Source organism: Microtus oregoni, unplaced genomic scaffold (genome assembly GCF_018167655.1).
Source record: "Microtus oregoni isolate MIOR12 unplaced genomic scaffold, Mior012 000013F_ref0000133, whole genome shotgun sequence".
NCBI lineage: Eukaryota > Metazoa > Chordata > Mammalia > Rodentia > Cricetidae > Microtus > Microtus oregoni.
Window position 1 is genome coordinate 34,571,016 of NW_024543072.1, and position 18,990 is coordinate 34,590,005.

The 18,990-nt window shown below is 43.3% G+C and overlaps 1 protein-coding gene across 2 annotated transcripts; it reads right to left on the reverse strand.

Moving 5' to 3' along the window:
* Positions 1–2,072: 2,072 nt before the first annotated feature.
* On the reverse strand, positions 2,073–18,641 carry Slc19a2 (solute carrier family 19 member 2). Of its 2 annotated transcripts, none has more exons than XM_041663091.1 (6): positions 18,062–18,641; positions 10,050–10,538; positions 8,641–8,863; positions 7,473–7,665; positions 6,608–6,749; positions 2,073–4,061 (listed from the first exon to the last, which is right to left on the reverse strand). In XM_041663091.1, the coding sequence occupies exons 1-6, from the start codon at positions 18,263–18,265 to the stop codon at positions 3,930–3,932; spliced, it is 1,383 nt and encodes a 460-aa protein (XP_041519025.1). In that variant the 5' UTR covers positions 18,266–18,641; the 3' UTR covers positions 2,073–3,929. The 2 variants fall into 2 exon arrangements, with proteins under 2 accessions (XP_041519025.1, XP_041519024.1); XM_041663090.1 differs by having other exon boundaries at positions 9,936–10,538.
* Positions 18,642–18,990: the final 349 nt, after the last annotated feature.

Consider the following 18,990-nt stretch of genomic DNA (forward strand, 5'->3'; position numbering starts at 1 on the left):
TTTAAAATACTAGGGGTGTATACCCAACATTCACCAACAATCTCCTTCACTCAGAGATTCGATGTGCATTTTGGAAGAGTTTCAGAAAACCCAATTTGATTTATTTCTGGAGTTTTATAACAGACTCCCTAAAGCCCAGCTACCCTGTTTGCTCTGTCTGGCTGGAGGAACTCACCAATCTAAAACCACTCCCCTTTTTCTATTTCTACAGCTGGAAATCAAGAAGGGCCCTCCTCCCCTACATGGGACTCATTACAATAATAATTCAACTAGCACTCTTAGTAGCTACTCAAAAATTAGCCCTGTTCACTGCCATCAGATTACATGCCTTACTAGTGAACTTCCTTGTTCCTTACCATCCTAGCCAACCATAGAAAAGGACTCTGCTGATGGGAGTAGCAGATCCTTCAGTTCCAGAGAACAAATGGGGGTTTCTGTTTCTTAGAGGTTCCAGGGGAGTAAGCCAGCTTCACATCACATGCTCTAGCCTGGCTTAGCATACAGGCCAGCGGGACAGAGGCAGGTGCTAGGTAGGACCATAAGCTTCTCTTGCAGCCTCAAGAGGGAGGGGCTTACAAGATGACAGACAGCACAGCAAGCTGTCCTGATGATTCTTTCAGAGCATGGGGGTTGGGAGGACTAGCAATCAAGCTGCAAAGGGAGATTGATTTTTGGCAAGAGAGGTATCTGTAGCAGCTGTGATCTAACAGTAGGAACCATGGCTCTTTTATATTTCAGGAAGCAATGAAAACCACAAATTAATGATAAGGAGAAGGTGAAGCATGGATCGCTTCTATTGATTTTCTTTTAGAGCGAAACATTTGGTTCTAGAGTAGTTTTGAAATTGATAGCTACAAATTAATTGTGACTGGAAAACCAGGGCCATGGAACTCACTTCTCAACCATACTGAGTGCTTGCGACCACTGTTTTTAAAAGTGTTTCCCATTCCTTCCCAACAGTCCCGTGAGACATGGTCTTGTTTGCACACGAGGGAGCAGCAGCTCAGTAGAGTGCAAAGCAAATACTCAAAACCCACCTGACAGCATTACTGAAGAAAACGGGAGAATCAGTATGACGAGTGCTTTAGAGAATCAATACTGTTCACCTTCCTGAGGATATAACACGCTAACAAAATGGAAGGCATCATCTATAAGGATGTCACGAGTAAAAGAAATAGATATTGTCTTGTTTTACCATTCTGACACATTAACTTGCAGTGTCCTGTATGCCCAACATTGTCATTTTAATCTTAACGTTTTATGAAGGTGTCCTTCTTTAAAAAATGTTGGGCATTTAGCTAATTATTAGATCATCACATGGCTGAGTCTATCAAATACCTATAATTCAACATTCATGTAATACCAGGATATTTGCTTTGCAATAAATGACAAAAATAATACACAAAGACTTATAAGCATAAAAGCCAGCTAAGATACATGGGAAGAAACTATGGGGCGGAAAACCATATCTGAAATATTTGCATGAAAGATGCCCTGTCCTTTAGTGATAATGAAAGGCCTCACTAAGTAGGCTGCAGGAGGAAACTATTCATGTGGGTGCTGTGTGATGAGACTGGCGTGTTGATGAGACTGATTTGGTTTAGCATACAATGAGAAATGATTTGCGGTTGATGCCATGAACGTACTTCTCTGGGTATCAGAATAGTCTGGGGTGGAACAAAGAGGCTTTGGAGTTTCAAAACGAGATTTCCAGCCCTGGTTTTAATTTCCTTAATGTAACATAATGTAATTTCCTTAATGTAATGTAGCAAAGGGACTGGAGACTGTTTGTTTCAGCTTCCAAAAAGAAGAATGCTTAAAGGGGAGATGAGGGATGCAGAGAACCCAGGGTTGCAGTCAGTGCCAGCGCCGAGTGCTGCAGCAGAAGCACGGGGCAGAGGGAGAAGGACCACACAGCATGGCAGAGTTAAGGCAATGATGGCGGGTTACCTGGGAAGGTGAGATGGTACAGCTTTAAAAGTATGTTGTCCTAGGAAAGCTTGTAGGAGATTTATAGACGTAAAGCTCCTTTTGAAGATGAACTCAAAACAATATTGAGTAAAAAGGGAAAATATACTGTAAAATATTTATTTAATAAAAATAGTTTTGTAGTCTATACATAATTGAATAAAAAGTACAACAAATTATTTTCACGTCTTCGTAAAAGTGCATATAGTACAACTAGCATATCCGGGTCAGCATTCTGCAAATACGGCCACATAGCAGGATGCGAACATATTCTTGATTTAGACAGGTAAGAAGGATCACGTTGGGTGCCACAAATTGTGGATTAAATTCCAAGAAAATAATGCTTTGGTAATGTGAGCAATTTGATTGTACCAATGATATTTAAGAAGCAAAGAATAAAATTTCTTAAATGCAAACCTTGTTTCTGGGCAATCAACTTCCTAAAAAAAGAGGGGGGGGGTGAGGAGGGTGACCAAAATGTAAAATCGGAGGTTCTCCCTCTCCTTCTCAGTGTTTTTTTCCTTCCCTAGCTGTAAGAGAAGGTGCGCAGAAATGACATTACTCTCATTTCTTCTATGTCAGTTTTACAGTATTGTCTTCTCAGTGCTGATGCTTCCACACACGGTCAAGCTCTCTACTACTGGATATTATCCCAGGCCCAATTTAGCAGTTTCAATATTAATAACACTGTTTAGCTATTCTGTTCTTAGAAAGTCAACACTCTAGTTAAAAGCACCTACATAGACTCTTTGTACAATAAGGCAACAAAGTTGGCTTTGAAATAGTTCTCAGTTCTCACAAATATTTAGTGTATACTTTCAAGTAATGAGGAAATGGAACAAATTTTAATTGAAGTATCTCTCAAGATGATCTAACCTTAGGAATAAAGGCAGGCTTAAGGTCCAGAATGCAAGCATCAAATCTATCTTAGTTCCAGCTACAGTAAAACAATTAAAAAGAGGCTCAGTTTATGAAAAAGGCCTTAGAACAATCAGTTCCTACTGATGTCTTTATCTTGGATAAGAACGCCAAGATAACATAAAAGGCATATAGGAATGAAGTTGTTTCAAAGGAAAAGAGTTAATTTTATTTTGGAAATAAAAGGGTATGCAAATATAAAATAGGCTGCCTCTATCTCTAACCTGAAAATGATTTTTTTTACTTGGAATTAAGAGTCCTTCATACTAAAGTATTAAAGACAAGTACACCTACCATGAGTTTGTGATTAGCTCTCCCCATTAAGATTAGCAGCAGGCTTTAAAATTTGCCTTTTCTAATGAAATGAGCTTCTCTGGGAAGCATATGAACAATGCAAAAAATGTACTTCTAAAGAAAGTTTCCCAAAATATACAATGGTCAGAATGGGAACCAAAAACATTCATACAATGAATTTAAAAAATAAAATTAGAAATGACACTCCTTCGAGGACAGAACATTAAACCAGAGCAAACATTGCCAGCGAGGAGCAGTTCCCATGTGCAGACACACGGGCCACGGGTAACACTGAAGTTAAACTGACGTGGATAGAGGCAAGTGCTCACAGCCGCATTTCCATCATGACGTAGGACACCCTGTGGTCACAGAAGTCCTGATCCCGCCATGTGACTATTAAATCTCACGCTCACACACTGATCAAGGAAACAACAGATATGCCACTTGATTACTCTTGATTACTTGATTTCCAAAATCAAATTCTCATTCTTCTTCTTTTTTTTTTTTTTGTCTAATTAGAAAAAGTCATTCTTAAATTAACGCTCATAAATAATCCACGAAGAAAGCTTCAGTTCTGGCTTCTCTCAGTAGTATTATATTAACTCCCGGAAGACACGGTATTAATGGAGTAGCTGCTTTGAAGCCATGAAATACACACTAATAAATATTTTTCTGAACACAGTATTTGAATCCATCCAGGCCGTTGCTGTGCAGAGTCCTCGCTTGAAGCAGCCTGACTTCAGAGCAGGTTAGGGAGTAGCTGCTTGAGGAGGGCTGGAGCTGGGCTCTTCCTGCTTCCTGCATTTCTTTATAACACTGAATGCACCACTAGCCAGGAAAAATACAGAGATGGCCGCAAAGTACGTGGCGTAAATCAGGAACTACAAGAGAGGAAAGCAGTCATTCATAAAATTACCAGTTAGAGACGAGTGCTTCACAACATACATGTAAACATACTCTACAGAGTCAGAGGTGTGTCTGGAGTTTCCCAGGCAGACTGCAGAAATGGTGCCTGTTTACACGTGCCAGATACTGAAGACACAGAAGCAGGCCAGCGGGATACTGAGGCCCATCAGCTGCCTGAGTGTGGATCCTGGCTTTGCGTCTCTTCCTAGATGTAACCTACATGAAGGAATTGAATCTTGGGGCTAGAGAGATGCTTCAGCAATTCATAGCTCTTGCTGCTCAAACATGAGAAATAGAGTTTGGATCTCAGCACCCATGCCGGTTGGCTCACATAAGCCTGAAACTCTAGCTCCAAAGGATCCAACACTCTCTTCTGGCCTCTGAGGGCACACTCACACGTGTGCATATACACTCACACAGGCACATAGGTGTGCATGCTTACACACACATATACACACACATACACGGTTTAAAAACAAGAAAAAATCTCAGAGCCTTGGACTAATTTACAGAGTGGGGTTTAAACAATTCCTATTTTACAGGGCTTATTAGAAGAAGCAGACAAGGTCATGTACATAAAGGTTTACTAGCACAGTGCTAATGACACAGACACTGATTTTGTTGGTGTTAGTTCTGTTACTGTTCTAAGTGAATCAAGGGCTGTATCCTCAAAGTGATGGGTGGGTATGCCTAAGAGATCGAGAGCTTTATCCCCCACCAGGAGAGGGCACTAGAAGGCCAAGAGTATTTCACTATAGAATTCTTTTTAAAAGACTTTCTTGACCAGTGTGTGTGTGTGTGTGTGTGTGTGTGAACAACTTCATTATTTTTTATTCTTAAAATAACTTATTAAATACCTACAAACAGGCTCAGGTACAACAGTGTGGCCCTAAGTCTGAGCTAGACTCCTTAAAACGTGACTATATTTTGATAGGAAAGGTGTTAATGACCCAGGGCAGCCAGTTTGAGCTCAGCCCACAGAATGCTATTCTTCCACACTTAAGTAAGCCATTTATCTGAAAATGTGCTCTTAAATTTCCACTCCAAGTGTCACTCATATTTCTTCAACTGGAATGGTCTGGCAATCTTCCTCACAAAATGGGCAGGATGAATCTCTGTTCTCTACCAAAGAAGAGCTTTTGGGCTAAAATGCTGACTTGAATCCTCTCTACCACACTGTTCTTGACTGTGTGATCTTAGATAAACCCCCTAATACCTCCCAGACCCATACTTGACACCGAACACGACTCTCTAGTCTATAACAGAACGGAGAGAGAAGCACTCAGTACAAGTACTTGCTAGGTTTATTTCTCTTGTAGATTGCTTAATGAAAACAAAACTCATTAACGCTAACACATTAAGTCTTGCTATCTAAGAAAGTTCAGGTGTAAGTGTGAAGTACTGAGTAATAATGGAAATTCAGGAAAAAGGAATCACTTGGCTGTATGTGGAGACAGGCACTTCCTTTACAGAGTACACCCACAAACACTATAAAGTTATAATACATAAGGCCATTTACGATCCCAGAAGGCATGAAAGCTGCCATTCTTTTGAGTGTTTGCATAAAGGTTTTCTCAATAGGTCACATGCTGAGAATCGTAATACTTATCAACAAACAGCAAGTCAGTAACTTGGTATATGGGTGAAGCGTGCTTTATACAAAGGAGGACGGGGTCTTAGAGGGCTCTGAGGTACCATGAAGCAGGACATCTCATACAGTTATATAGATTGCTCAACAGTTAAGAACACTGGCTGCTCTTTGAGAGAACCTGGATTCAACCCCTAGCATCCACAAGGTAGATCACAAACATCTGTAACTAGCTCTAGGGAAAAAACATCCTCTTCTGGCTTCAAGGCACTAAGCATGCATGTGGCGTATAGACACACACGCAGGCAAAACACCCATACCGAGAACAAAGAAGTAAGTCGGTGCTCTATCACAGCAAAAGAGCATCTGCCAGCATGCTCGAGGCCCTGACTTCCCCTACCAGGAAAGGAAGAGGAAAATACAGAAAAGAATGGAAAATGGATGAGGAGGTTAAAAGGCTAGGCCTGGAAGGGATCAGTTTTGTTTCTCAGCCGAAACAGTCCCTTCCGGCTAGTTAATTGCTCTAGGTCAGTGGTTCTCAACCTTCCTAATGCTGTGACCCTTTAATACAGTTCCCCATGTTGTGATGACCTCCAACCATAAAACTATTTTCATTGTTATTTCATAACTGTAATTTTGCTACTGTTATGAATCATAATGTAAATATATGATATGTATGATATCTGATATTTGACCCCTGTGAAAAGGCCATTTGCCTCAAAAGGGTCACAATCCACATGTTGAGAATCATTGCTCTAGGCCCTCATCAAAAAGTAATGATCTCCACATCCCCCACAGAAAAGAAGAACAGCAGTTGAAGGGAGGAGGGAGCACTTGCTTTGGATCTGCTCAGAGTGTCCGGATTTGTTTTCATAAGACGTGTCCCACCCTTTTCATTTCAGACTGTTTTCAGTGTCAATGAAGAGCCCTTACCTGTGTGGTGATTCCCAAGCCAAGGCCCTTGGCGTCTACCACGATTAGAGTGAGCAGGGTCTGCAATGCCAGGGCAATGAAGGTGTTTACACCAAACACAAGGGCATAACGCTCCATGCTGAGGTTTGCAGCAATCTGAAAACTTTTTAAAGAGAAAATCAAAATGACTAGAGTACAATTACCTCTTCCTAAATTGTTATACATCTTTACTTTAAATGCGAACACAGCCCTGCTGTGGGAGAGTGGTTTTGTACCCTGTAAAGATTTAGCACTTGTATTAGTTTAATAAAATGCTGATTGGCCAGTAGCCAGGCAGGGACAACCAGAACAAGAGAATACTGGGAAGAGGAAAGGCTCAGTCTGCAGTCATCACCCAGATACAGAGGAAGCAAGATGAGAATGCCTCGCTGATAAAAGGTACCAAGCCACATGGTTAACATAGACAAGAATTATGGGCTAATGTAAGATATAAGAGTTAATAAGAAGCCTGGACTAAGGCCAACCAGTTTATAATTAATGTAAGCCTTTGTGTGTTTTTTGGGGACTGAACAGCTGCGGGACCAGAAGGGACCAAAACCTCTGTCAACACAGCCCAGTCTTTCTGCTGCTAATTACCTTTCCCTCAATGGGAAATTGCTGTTACTATATGATATAAATCTTATGAAAACAGTAAGATAAAAATACAAGAGAACAAACAAATCTTGCCTAAACACTTCCTGTGGAGAAAATGTACAGTAACTACAATACAGTGCTTCCTCCCATTTGCCTCTTTTAAACAGAAATTTTAATTTGGAGGGGTTATAAAGAAATCCAAGTTTATGTTGCCATAACTTTTCCTAATACGTCTCTGAGTTAAAATACATACGTTGCTATGGTGATGAGTACCATGTAGATGATTCTGAAGATAACATAGGATGCATAGCACACCCAAATGTTCCTCACTGTGTCCATGGTATACACTGCAGCAGCGATCAGAAGAGAACACAGGAATAACATAATTTCTCCCCAAGTTGACCAAGATATTTTTATATAGCCCACTGCAAACACAGCACTAGCACCTACAAAACAAGCAAAAAACAATCTAGTTATGACTAAAGAAACTCCAGTTCAACACATTAAAACTCAGTTATATTAAAATTTTAAAGTTATAAATTAGTTAGCTCAAGAATATGGATTTCCTTGAACCTCAAGCAGAGAATTTTGAACTTGGTGGACTATCCTGGTACCCCTGAGATGAGACTGAATTAGGGTATGTTGCAATTAGATGGAAAAGGACACAGACCCAGGGATGTTGCTAAGAAAATAACTGCTTGGCTTGATACACAGTTTAGAGTCATAGAAAATCACTGCATCTGGTCTGGCAACATTGCTGGGCGAGTCTTGGTCCTTTAGACGGAGAGGCAACCTAGGATATGCAAAACTGCTTCCCCTCCCTTTAGTGAATGATGATAATGATGATGAAAGCTACAAAAAATACACAAGGGCCTTCTGGGGGCCAGCCATAATTAGTAGGTGCTTATGGCTGTTATGCAGACTCTCCCAACAACCTTATGAATTAGGGCAACAAATGAGAAAGGGACAACAGAATGTGTTACCAAGGATACAGGCCCTAAACATGCCCAAGTTCCAATCTTTACTTCACTATCTGTCATTTATTTGGTCTTAGACAAATTATTAAAATGACCAAAATTTCTAATTAAAATGACAACAGTAACTGCAACCATCTCAGGAGTTTTGGAATACCACAAATACACATGCTATCTACAGAACAGTGTTCAGTACACACGAAAACTCTGCAGGTATTAGCTACTGTCCAACTACAGTACACTGCTACTCAAAAATCTCAGTAAACACAGGTAAGTGGAACATGGCTAAACGAAGAAAACTGTCTTGAAAATTAGTATATTCCATTTTCCCCAATGTGTCTGTCAGCCACCATCCTCTACCGCATGGTTACATCCAAGTTTGGGAGGAGTGAGTAGGCCTGATCACGGCTGGATTAACCACCCTGCCCACACTCCCTCATGGCTTACCCAGCAGGGTTGAAACAGCCTCCACACCGCCATTGTAGATAACCGCACTCTGAGATGGCATCACTTCCTCCCACAGTCCCTGGGCGTAGTTCACCACTTGAAAATAGCCGCAGGTGGAGAGGGCCCACCACACCGACCAGCAGAGCAGGGGGCGGGAAGAGTAACAGATCAAGAAGTCATTCCACAGGACCTTCAACACGCGTAGCCGGTCTGCCTTGGGCTCCTACACAGCAAAGGGAAGCAGAGTTCAATCGCCATGGTGGCAATTGTGCGGACAGCTATGCAAGCTCGCGAGATTTTTTTTCCTTTGTAAAAGCCAACTGCTTATTCCACTCAAGTAAAATGTATGTATTTGAAAAGAACAACAGAATGTGCTATCAAGAACTCGAGCTCTGAAGCTACCAGAAGTTTCAATCCTGACTTCACTGTTTGCAATTACATGACCTTAGGCAAATTATTAACTATGCAAAGTTTCCACTGTAACACACACACACACACACACACACACACACACCTTTCATATTAAAAATATAAACTCGGGAGTTAATTCATCTTTTTGGTTACAAAGAATGGGTGAGGTGCATTAAGTGTTGGACATCTTTTCTTTCTTTTTTTTTTTTTTTGGTTTTTCGAGACAGGGTTTCTCTGTGGTTTTGGAGCCTGTCCTGAAACTAGCTCTTGTAGACCAGGCTGGTCTCGAACTCACAGAGATCCGCCTGCCTCTGCCTCCCAAGTGCTGGGATTAAAGGCGTGCGCCACCACCGCCCGGCCTGGACATCTTTTCTAAGAAAGAGCTTCATAATCATGTCTGGAATTTTTGTTATTTTCTTTCTATAATTTCATTTGCTGCCCTTTGAATGACAAAACAACAAAGCAGTATCTGAAAACAATAAACAACATATATCCCTTCTAGCTTAGAAAACAAAACAAATTTTGTATCTTTAAATACTTTGAGCTTCAATTCAGAAGCTACATGTAGATACAAATCACCAACTGAATCATTTCACATACTCATTCATTAAACATACATTTTCTGTGTGCTTTCTTTATATGCACCAAGCAGTAGGGATACAAAATTGGAGACACTGCCCCAAGACATCTCTGCCATGATACATAATGCTAGGTCAGTCTGACTTTGAGGATCAGGCACTCTAGGGAGGATAAATTGGCTATCCCTTACACAAATCAGTTGCATCTTACTGAATGAACAAACCAATCAAACGGGCTTGCTTGTCTGTTTCACTGCCATTAGCCAATGCCCAGAACAGCAACTGCAAACTTTAGGCTAAACTCACCCGTTCCTCCACAGGAGGTTCATCTACATTTAGAGGCATTTTTGACTCAATGTCCTCCCATCCAGGAAGGTGGTTAGATGCTGGGGCATCTGCAACGATGCCACCATTTTGTACCTTGATGCCATTCACTCGGTGACAGGAGGCAGGAATGTGGTGGAAGAAGAGGCTCTTCTGTGGCATGGGCAGAAACCAGGCCACGGCAAAAGCGACCGAAACGCAGGTGAGGGAGATGACGTTCAAGCTGAACAGTAACCAGCCTGCCACGGAGACAAGGATCTGCCCTAGGACGGAGCCCACCGTGAAGCCCACCAAGGTGGCACTGCGACAGTAACTCGTGACCTTCTGGTACATGCCCAGGTCGACCACACTGTAGATGTAGGAGTAATAGGCGATTTCAGCGGCTGTGGCGATGCCATAGAAGAATTCCAAGAACTGAATGGCCAGCAGTCCTTGGGCATAGAGCAGCATGAACCAGGTAACGATAAGGCTGAATCCCTGAAGCAGAATGACAGGCTTGTAACGGAGGTAGTCGGTGGCGAGGAACACCGGGAATAGCAGCACCAGGTAGGAGTACGTCCAGACCGGGTAAATCTCATTAAAGACCTGGTGAGGAAAGAATTAAAGCTCAGCCGTGATCAAAAGAGCCAGCAAGCCATCAAAGTTCACTCTTATGGATCAGCCTACCGACTTTCCCTTAGCAATCAAAGAAAGGCGAGCTGCAGAAGGTCCAGGTAACTATCTGGAATCGCCTTTCCTATCCCACTCTTTTGCATCATAAAATCCTTTCCACCAAGAGTCTTACTAGGTAGCCCAGGCTAGACTCAAATGCACTATGTAGATCAAACTAGTCCGGCGCGTTAGGTCCTCCTGTTTCTGCCTCCCAAGTGCTGAGATGACGGACATCGTCCATCTCACTCACGCCCAGCTCCTGTAAGCATTCTGAGATGTGGAGCCAGCATTCATCCAAACAACTTAACGGCCAGCATGCTACAAACTATGTAGGTAATATTACTCTTACTCCTCCCCTCCAACTCCTCTGAGACTACCCGCACCAACTTCACTATTATGTTCTCTTCTTCCATAACCCAGAGATCCACCAGTACTGCTCATATAGACACAGGGATGTGCATGGGGCCACCCACTGAATCGTGAGCCATATATTATGGGCCGCCTCTCTAGTATCAGTGTGTAGTAAGGCTTCTCTGATTTTAAGTTTGCTCTTTGGGGAACAGAAGAAAACTGTACATCTGTCCTACGTCTTGATGGAGAAACTCTCCCTTGGTGGTGGATGTACAGGTAGCATGTGTCCTTCTTACTCGCTCGCATCCTTAAATAAAATGCAAGTTTGGGGTGTTTTATTTTTCTTTTCCTAAATGAAAAAAAATAATTTATATAGTTGTACATATTTATGAGACACAGTGTATCTTGGTGCATGTATACACTCTGCAAGACCCAACTCAGGGTATTTAGGTGATTTATTATCTCAAACATTTAATCATTTCTTTATAATAGGAACACAGAATCCTCCCTTTAGCTATTTTGATTTATACGACATAAGGTTAACTGGAACTTACTGCTATTTTCTTTTTTATGCACAATTTTGAATTGGTATTCTATAAAAATAATCTTTTGAGTGTGTTTTAAATGAGAAAGACTATGTCTGGAATTTCAGTTCCCTTAGTTGTCATGTAACTAAGAGCTGTTCAACTCAGAATGGGTAAATGCCAATAAGCTTGCTATCAGCTGAACATAAATCAAAAAACGTATTTGGGTTGGGGAGACGGTTCAGTTGGTAAAGTGCTTGTCATGCAAGCATGAAGATCCCCAATATCCCCCTCCAAAAAAAGCTGGTACAGGGGCACAAGCTTGTAATCTTAGCTCTGGTGAGAGAGAGAGACAGGAGCTTCCCTTGGGCTTGCTGACCAGTTAGCTAACCTAGCCACATTGGTGAGCTGCAGGTTCAGTGAGAGATTCTGTCTCAAAAAAAAAAAAAAAGGACAAAACAAAACAAAACAAAAAAACTAAATGAGAGTGACCGAGGAGGGCAACCTATTTTACCTCAGGCTAAATGTGCCATCCCCTTCCTGACACATAAACACACACTGCATACAAATTAAAAAACGGATTTAATGTGCACCCTGCAGAACCGCATTATTTGGCAGCACAGCGCCGTGCATCCTATTGTTTTTCTCCTTCAAGAAGGGAAGGCTGAAAGGGAACTGTGACTCACTGCTACTGCCTGGCATAACAACAAAATGTCATTGCTAGCTCAGGAAAAGGTCAAAATCAACCCCAGAATATGACACACTGAACGAGTACTGTTTGAATAGGATCATAAGGCTGAAAAAGGTAAGCTTGATAACTGTAAAATAGGGGGTTGTGGACAGGTAAGTTTCTCAGATCCCCTGAGAACCCATCTTCAGCAGCAGCACGAGAGGATAAACCTGCACTACTGGACTCTTTGTTGCAAGGATTAAATGAAGGGTTCTGTGCATAATCAATTATTTACTCTGCCTTTTCACAGGTCTGAAAACTAGAAGACTGAATTGAAAATAGGCCATTGGACTGCATGAACTAGAACCAGTCACACTGTGAACCTCATTCTCCAGGTATCAATCATCGCTGACAATGTCCTTCCGCAAGGAGCTCACCACCTAGCAATGTCCTAAAGGGAGATGTCAGTCAGTTTTGGGTGTTTCTGTTTTACTGCTGTTGCTCTAGGTTTTTGGACTGGGGGTCCCGGCTATTCAGTTGTCATGATTGATCTGGAACTTACTATGCAGACCAGAGTGGCCTCGAAATCTGCACAGTCTTAATCAAGGACTGTAGAAGGGATTCTTTGTCAAAGTGCGCAAATTCTAACGAATGAGAAACAAAGTGTCTCCGTGTCCCTTAGCAAAGGAACCTTGAGAGAAAGCCATGTTCTTGCAATTCCCAGCTCCCCTTTACCCCTGTCTTCCAGATCCTACTCTCCCTCACATCTGAAGTTTGACTGTCCTGTGTGTGTCTCAGCATGTTTCTATGCCTTCACAGGTCCCTACGGCAAAGCTATTGGCCTACAATCCTCTCCTTAAAAAGTATTTTTCGCAGCCAGGCGGTGGTGGCGCACGCCTTTAATCCCAGCACACAGGAGGCAGAGGCAGGCAGATTTATGAGTTCGAGGTCAGCCTGGTCTACAGAGCGAGTTTCAAAACAGGCTCCAATACTACACAAAGAAACTCTGTCTTGAAACAAACAAACAAACAACAACAACAACAAAAGGATTCTTCGTTGAAACTGTGCTCTAGGTACAGAAGGAGCTACTACTGCATACAGAAGAGTGCAACCCTGTCTCTTGCAGCAACATGGGTGGAACCAGAAAATGTAGGTTAAGTCATCCAGAGACAGAATGACAAATGTATGCTCACTCTCAGACATGGAAGTCAAAACAAGCCACTATAAACACAGATGGGGTATGCAGAGGAATAGGTGCCAGGGTACAGCTACAACAGTCATTCCACTATGCTTTGGAATGACTGTAGTCAACAACAACCAATTATATAGTTTATGAATAAGCCGAAGGGAACAGTTTAAGGAAATGGTGGAGAGGTGAATGCTAGCTGTTCTGATCCCTGTAACCTATATGCATATGTTGAAATTAATACATGAACACATACCATTACTATGCTAATACAAAGTTTTAACATGTTCTCTATTGTTTCCTTCAGCACTCCACCTTCTTTTGTTCCCAAGTTTTGCTCAACCGTTCACGCTAGTATTACCGTTTATGGTTAGCGTGTAACTTTCAGTACTAGCTGTCCTTAAACGCTTAATCGCCAAAGCTTCATTGTGTAAGTCTGTCCCTTATCAATTTAAAGGGTGTGGTGGTGCACGCCTGTAGACTGAGGCAGGGGGGTGGACCATTAACTAGTTCAAGGCCAGTTTCGCAACAGCCTAAGACTTTGTTTCAAAATAAATAATTAACACTTATGAAGTTAACGCCACATAACACAGACCCACAATTTAGATAATTGAAGATGAGGGAAAGTAATACTACCAGCCTTGGGATATCAGCTAAATATGGTAAGGCACGGGGTGGGTGGAACACGGAGAGCAGATGGGTTCTCCTTAACTCCCTCTAATTTAGAGACCTGTTTTTCTCCTACAAGGATCGTCAAAGAATAGGCAACCACTGCTTGGCGCCACAGCAGCGCATCTCTGAGAGAATCCCACATACAATACACAATGATGTGAATGCTACCTCAATTATTTTTTTAATCTTTTAAAGGTTTGTTTGTTTGTTTATTTATTTATTTATTATGTACAGTGTTCTGCCTCCATGGATGCCTGCAGGCCAGAAGAGAACCCCAGACCTCACTACAGATGGTTGTGAGCCACCATATAGGTACTGGGAATTGAACTCAGGACCTCTGGAAAAGCAGTCAGTGCTCTTAACCTCTGAGCCATCTCTCCAGCCCCTACCTCAATTATTTCTAGTTAATCCAAAGAATCCTAAGAAGTAAATGCTTTATCATTGCTATTTTATAAGAAAGAAACTCGGTGGTAGAGAATGTTAAGTTATACGAAGTTACCACAGCCAGGACTGGCAAAGAGAAGATCGGAACCAGACATCCCCAATCCACCACACCAAAACACCTCCTTTCTTCAATTAGAAAACTGGTATCGATTCAGACTGCACGAAGTTTACGTGTAATGCCTGCAGAAGCTTACCGTCTCTGTGGAGGTACATGGCAGAGATTCCTCAGGAGATGAAGACCACATACTCCAGCACTGGGCCTCAAAGGACATTCTTTTTAAACATTTCTGGTAGAGAAGTCTTAACACCAGAAAACATTCCTTTAATAGATATTTTGGCTCTTGAAGGGCAACTTCTTATAAGCAAAAACAAATTCCATACCCTTATTAATTGTCCATAACTAATTTCCTATCTCAGGTGAAATCTGCCATGTGATCAAAGCGAACTAATCTGCTCTATTCAAAGTGTCGTTCATAACTTTAGGCAGATTTGTTTGTCTTCACGTTCTTCTGAGATACATGCCACAGGAAGCCAACTGCTCAGTTTTAAACCAAGTCACATTTAGGCTTAAGAAAACAGCGCCAATAGTCCTGCTGCCCTACTTAATGAACACAGATTTACATAACACTACTTCAAATGTATAGAAGCAACAAAAAGAAAAATGAACCTTTAGCTTCGGGAGCTCTGAGGCAAATAAAAAGCATGCAGCACATATATTTAAAAATGGAAACTGAAAACAAACATGGCAGGCCCAGAAAGATAAGGAAGACACAACACACACACACACACACACACACACACACACACAGAGAGAGAGAGAGAGAGAGAGAGAGAGAGAGAGAGAGAGAGAGAGACAGAGAGAGAGACAGAGAGAGAGAGAGAGAGAGATTATTCCAAACAGAGATCATACATTTGAGTATTGGACCTTACACGAGTTGGTGAATACGCCACATTTAGGATTGGCAAATAAATGAAACCTGGCTGTACTAAAGGGGCAAAGGAATCATCCAGGCTCAGAGTATCAAGCAGAATGTGTGCAGCGGTTTTACAAGTCCAAGAAAAGCAGTAAACACCAAAACCATGCACTACCGAGAAAAAGTAAAGTCACCTTTTAGAGACAAAGAGCTCTCTTGGGTATGGTGGTAAATGTTTGTAATCCCGGCCACCTATAGGCTGGGGCATGAGGATCACAAGTGTAGGATACTCTGGGCAACCTACTAAGAACATTCCAAAAAAATGGTCAATGGCACTGGAGAGATGGCTTAGTGGTTAGAACCTGCTGCAGAAGGAGCCCTGGATTCTGTTCCTAGCACCGTAAGTAAATACATAGCTCTCATTAATGTCTGATTTTTCAATGATTGGGATGTAGTACAATTGCAACCTGTCTCAACTTTTAAAGTGGTAACTTTATAAAAAGTAATACTTTTCCTAATATTATATTAAAATTTTTTTTTAACATGGAAATGAAGAGAGGAAATTCTGCCCTTGGGTCTTAGGTAATCTTAGCACCATTTATGATGATCCAGGTTGGCACTTCTGAAGTCTTCAAGGGGAAACACACTTCAATACAAATGTTACTCACTATAACCTGGGGTTTACTTTGATTATAAAACACATTGCTGGACGGCAGTGCTCATTCAAGGACAACGGTGATTCTATTTTAGCTACTAGTTTTTTGTTTTTAATGTAGGATTTTCCATAGGGAAAGAAGAAGAACAATGGCATAACCAACAGAATCAGCCATCATTCTGAGATCCCACACGCCAGCCCTCTAGATTTCTCTTCAAATCACCTGGCCTCGAGTGATGTGCACTGAGAAGCAGCATCCTGATGTTGTATACACTAGACAAGTATTTACTGGGCGCAGCACGGTGAGAGGCTCCTGTGCCCCCCTACACACATATAAGGCCTCTGCTAAGACAGAGCATGTGACCGTGACAGCACATAGCAGCTCTCAGTCCAGGGCCCGTGACAAAAAAACAGATCAGCTTTCAATATCAAAATCAAGAGTGTGTTTCTCCTCATGGGCTTGTGTCAGGCAAGTGTGCACACTGGGCAGACCACATGGCAGTAGGTATCTGCTCACATGCAGAATCCTGTCTGCCTCGGGTCAATGGTTGCTCTGGGTCTCCACTTTCTTATAACTATGTAGCAATTTTCTTCTTGGAAAATCATTCTGACCGGAAGTCTTTGTCTTTCCCTTTTACTGATGCCTTTAACTGGTGCCAACTATAACCTGAGAGTGAGTGACTCTGAAGGGACCCTAAGACGAGGAATCGCGATTTAACATTTGGGCAGAAGTCTGCTGTATGTCGCTAACTGTCAGAGAATCAGGGACTCAGCACTGACTCTCAATTCTTTCTCAGGTGACCTTGAATAAAGGCACACCGCAGCGACAAACTGGAGCAATTATAACCTGCCAGTCCCAAATGACTCTGGTAGTGCCACCACTTGCTCTGACCTGCCACGCTGAGTTATTGAGTTAGTTGCTCCTCAAATGCCAGGGCAAGTTTAAATGGGAGTAATATTTTACAGCGACTCGGGTAGAGAAGCAGTGTGGTAAGGAAGGAAAGAGGGGCAGGAAAAAGGCGACAATTGTCCAGTGTTCACTCAGCAGACACTGGGGAAAAGACATCAGTCCTCAGCTTTCACCCTTTTTGGCAATCGAGAAAAGGGTACTGGGGTCGAACTGGTTTCCTTTCCTTCTCAGTCAACATTAGGCACATTTCTAAAGTCCTCTATGCACTTCTGACGCGCTATGCTCGCAAGTCCTTAACCTGAGGAAATGAATGCCCAGGAGTTCTTGATCATGGACCTCCACATGTAGGGAAGCAACAAATCGCAATACAAGAAAAACTAAGTGTCATTTATGTGATACCAGTTGTTTTCATGCCGGGGCAGGATATCTTTGAACACAATCTCACCTAATTAAAACAAAATAAATTCAGATGGCGTACTACTGTCCTGGACTGTCCTCACGGGATAAAACATATCTATCTCGTCAAAGGTAAACAAAGGCAAGGAGAGGAGGAAAAACAGGAACCTTTTTACAAAAGCAGCGCTACAATGCATACATATATGTGAGTGCATCTACACACACATATATACATGTATTACACATATATGTATATGTAATATATACACTCGTATGTATGTATACTATATATACACTTGTGTATATGTAAATATACATGTGTATGCACACACATATACATACACGCTAAAATACACGTGTTATGTATGTATATTCTATCCAAAGTAGAGCTTACTGTTTTTTTGTCTTGTTTTTCTTTTTTTTTTTATCCATTCACTGCCCCCTGTACCCAGCAGCTCCTGAAGGACGTATCCAGACAGAGCCACCATACAGCACTATTCACAGATGACCTGAGACAAACGTGCACGCGGGTTGCAGCCTCTCTTGCTTAGTCCCGCACTGAACATCAGTGCTAGAAACTCAAGAGTAAGGCGAGGCAGAGTACTAATTGCTTTTCCAAGTGAGCAGAAGACAGATCGGCTTATCTGCGTGGCGTGCACCGGGCTCGGCGCAGGCCTTCCGCAAACACGTTTCCCGCCTGGCCTCCCTCCCGCCAGTCCGCTGCGCCGCGCCTACCTCTCTCTGGGTCAGGTTCTTGTCCGGCCCCAGCAGGTAGGGCGTGAGAAAGGGCTCGGATGGCCGGAGGTTTGCAAAGAAGCCATAAGCGCAGAGTAGCGCGGTCGGCAGGAACCAGCACTCGCGAGGGACGCGGGCCGTCCGCAGAAGCATGGTAGCCGCAGCGGCCGCCGCTCGTCGGGACACCCGGGCCGGCACATCCATCCTGGGTTCTAGGAGCTGGACGCCGAGCCGGCCCCCTCCTCCTCCCTCTCGGCCAACAGGAGCTCGCTCCGGCCGCGGCCCCGCGCGGGGACCTGTCACGGCACGCGACACCGCCCCGCGCCAGGGTCAGGCTGCTGCGAGCTCCAGCCGCCTCCCGCCGGCCGCCTTCCCTTCCCTGGGTCTGCCGAGCTCGGAGCCCCACCGGCCGCCTAGTCCGCCGCAGGGCGCACACGGGCCACGCCCCCTGGAACCGCACCCCTTATCACAGCCAATCAGAGCCCACGTCCCTGCTTCCCAGTGGTCAGCGTCTGCCGGGGCGGTACGCCGTTCCACTGACGTGAGGGTCTCTCGGACGCCCGACCGGTGGGGATCGTGTCTGGACACTGTGGCGGGATCCCACGTGCCTGCCCTCTACCCCCCCCCCCCCCCCCCCCAGTCGGCTCGGTCACCTGGCGTTTTCCGATCACGCGTCCGGAACGCTTCCTGGAGCGGGATCCCCGGATGTGCGCTTCCGCACCGTGAGCCTTCCTAGTTTTATCCGCCTGCCTTCTGATGTCTAGTCGGTCCTCCTCCTGGGGGACGTAGTGACACAGGCCTGCACACCTTTAACCTTGAGGCGGGAAAACGCCGTCGCTCGCCCCCAGAAGCCTTCTTCTTTCCTTCCTTCCTTCTTTCTAACCATTGTATTCATCTGCCATAGAAAAAGACTCGAGCCGAAGAGCTGA

Bases quoted from the DNA above. Each gene is read 5' to 3' on its own strand.
- Slc19a2 (XM_041663090.1), bottom strand. From the start codon at position 18,265: ATGGATGTGCCGGCCCGGGTGTCCCGACGAGCGGCGGCCGCTGCGGCT. The intron at 8,864-9,935 runs GTGAGTTTAGCC...TTTGCTGTGTAG, and splicing joins AACCTCCTGTGGAGGAACGG to GAGCCCAAGGCAGACCGGCT. The intron at 6,750-7,472 runs GTATGTATTTTA...CTCTTTAAAAAG, and splicing joins GTACTCATCACCATAGCAAC to TTTTCAGATTGCTGCAAACC.